Source organism: Aptenodytes forsteri, unplaced genomic scaffold (assembly GCF_000699145.1).
Source record: "Aptenodytes forsteri isolate BGI_AS27 unplaced genomic scaffold, ASM69914v1 Scaffold279, whole genome shotgun sequence".
Classification (NCBI taxonomy): Eukaryota; Metazoa; Chordata; class Aves; order Sphenisciformes; family Spheniscidae; genus Aptenodytes; species Aptenodytes forsteri.
Genome location: NW_008795856.1, coordinates 67,825 through 70,275, shown reverse-complemented (window position 1 = coordinate 70,275; position 2,451 = coordinate 67,825). Strand labels below are relative to the sequence as shown.

Here is a 2,451-nt window from a genome sequence, read left to right as displayed (position 1 = left end):
GCCAACCCCCATCTTTGCCCAGAGCTCGGCCCGTGATCAACATCTTGAACAAGATCTTCACGGTGACCCCCAGCAAGGTGGACCCCGCCCGGTGCACGCCCGACTCCTGGTGAGCTCCCCCGATGCCCTGCTCCCTGCTCGCGGCACTGCGGTGCCGGCGGCTTCGCTCACGGCCCCCCCACCCCATCTTTGCCCAGAGCTCGTGATCAACACCCCCCCCCCCCCCCAGTATCACAGTGACCGTCTGCTTCTCCTACAACCAGAGCGCTGGAGACCCCAAGTACAAGGAGAAGATCAGTGAGTGCCCGGGGGCGCAGGCGTGGGTGCGTGCGCACGTGGGAATGTGCTGGGGGGGGGACACACGACGACACACGCGTCCACCAGCACTCATGCAAGAGTGCGTGCATGCCCCGGGGGACACACACGTGTGTGGGGGGGGTGAGCACACATTTAGGGGAAGACACGCACACGTGTCGGCGTGTGGGGATGCACACAGGTGTGCGCAGGGGATATGCTTGCGCGCAAGGGGTTGTGCTGGAGGCACGCGTGTGTGCAACGCCCACGGCACTCCGCTCTCCCCGCAGCCCTGGAGTACACCCTGGAGGCTGACAAGGACCGGCACCCCCCCAGGGTCAGGTTTTTGGGGACCCACTCTGCCACCTACCACGGCATCTTCCCCATGCCCAAGACCCGCTGTGAATCCAAGGAGCTCCTGCTGCTGGTGAGCGTGTGCGAGCGCACGCGTGTGCGTGCGCGTGTTTGTGTGCGCTGCAAGTTGCTCTGCACGTGGCGCCGGAGCCGGGGGACCGGCCCTTGGGAGATGGGGAAGAGGGATGGTGGGGTGCAGAGGGTCTTGGGAACAGCAGGGATGGGAAAAGAGATGGAAATCCATCCTTCCTTCCTTCCTTCCATCCCTCCATCCATCCTGTGATGAGTTTGTTGGGTCTCGCAAGCAGGTTGTGAGCAGGAACTGGTACCCCAGACGTGGCCGGGGGCTGCCCGGCTGCTGCTGGAGGGTGGGGGGGGCCGGGGAGGGAGTTGGGGCTTTGCTGTGATTTCTGCCACCCCCCCAGGACAACATCCGGGACAAGCTGCACCCCATCGTGCTCTCCATGAACTACTCGCTGGTGGAGAAGCCCAGGACCTTCCAGCTGGGTCCCCACTCCCTCGATGCCTTCCCCGTCCTCAACCAGGACCAGTCCCACGAGAATGAGACCAAGGTGCTGGGGTGATGGAGGTGCAAGCGCCCCGGCGAGCCTGGCCTGGGGGGTCGGAGAAGGCTCATGGGCACGTCCCTGTCCCTCCAGATCGAGTTCCAGAAGGAGTGCGGCTCCGACAACAAGTGCTACAGCAACCTCCAGCTCCAGAGCAGCTTCGTCACCGACCAGAACCAGCCCCTGCCCAGGTGACAGCGGGTCCCTCTGGGTCCCCATCCACCTCCGCCGCCCGCTCTGCCACCCTCCTTAGCCATGGGTCACCCCACAGCCCCCCCCCCAGGCTGTATCAGGGGGTCACCGTCCCGCTGGGGTGGGCCCACCCGTGTGCTGAGCGGGGACGGTCTCTGCGCAGGTTGAACGGTACCCAGGTGCTGCAGTACAGCCGGGACGTGCGGAAGCTCTACCTGAGCATCAACATCACCAACGTGCCCACCACCCCCTCCAACGGCGAGGACGCCCACGAGGCGCTGCTCAACGTCACGGTGCCGGCCAGCCTGCTGCCCTCCTCCGTCCGCCCGGTAGGCGATGGCGTCCCCCTCCCCGGCTGGAGAAGGCAGGAGGACCAGGGTGGGCTTTGCCGGGACCCCCCCCTTCCCCCCCCCCCCCAGAGCGGAGCCTGTACCTTTGCGGAGACGGTGCTGTGCGAGCTGGGCAACCCTTTTAAGAGGAACCAGAGGGTAAGTGCTTCTCCCCAGCCACCCCCCAGCCCTGCCCGGGGGCTCGGCAGGTAGGTGGGGGTCCGGCTGAGCTGCTCCACGGTCCCTCCGTGCCGCAGGCGGAGCTGATCATCACCTTCGAGGCCATTGGAATCATGCTGGACACACGGGAGATCTTGGTGTGGCTGGACCTGTCCACGTGAGTGTCCCCGGGTGGGTGGAAATGGGCTGGGAAGAGGGCGCCCGGAGCGATGTCGGCTCCTCTTTTGCTCGGTGGAAACGCGGTGGCGGATCGGGATCGTATCCGGCGGCGTTGCTGGTCTGGGAAGGACTGGAAAGCAGGCAGGGCTCCTGGGGTGGGCAGGACGGGGGACCCCACGGCTCCTGCCGGGAGGGTGGGGGCTGTCCCACGCTGTCTGGGGGCTGTTGGGTGGTGGGAGACGCTGACCCCGGTGCTTTGGCAGGCAAAGCACCCAGGAGGACCTGCAGCCCGTGCTGGCCAAGCTGCTGGTGGACTACAGCATCCAGTCCTCGCTGACCATGTGAGTGCAGCAAGGCTGTGCCCCTCCCCATCCCTC

At 66.1% G+C, this 2,451-nt stretch overlaps 1 protein-coding gene across 1 annotated transcript in view; it reads left to right on the top strand.

The window, feature by feature from the left end:
• Positions 1–2,451, top strand: part of ITGA3 (integrin subunit alpha 3) — a gene marked incomplete at its 5' end in the record, with an annotated part of 12,537 nt that overhangs the window by 8,378 nt on the left and 1,708 nt on the right. Inside the window, 8 exon segments of the mRNA XM_019473240.1 lie at positions 230–297; positions 585–721; positions 1,074–1,220; positions 1,308–1,405; positions 1,570–1,735; positions 1,826–1,894; positions 1,993–2,072; positions 2,338–2,415. Coding sequence (XP_019328785.1) covers positions 230–297; positions 585–721; positions 1,074–1,220; positions 1,308–1,405; positions 1,570–1,735; positions 1,826–1,894; positions 1,993–2,072; positions 2,338–2,415 — 843 coding nt within the window.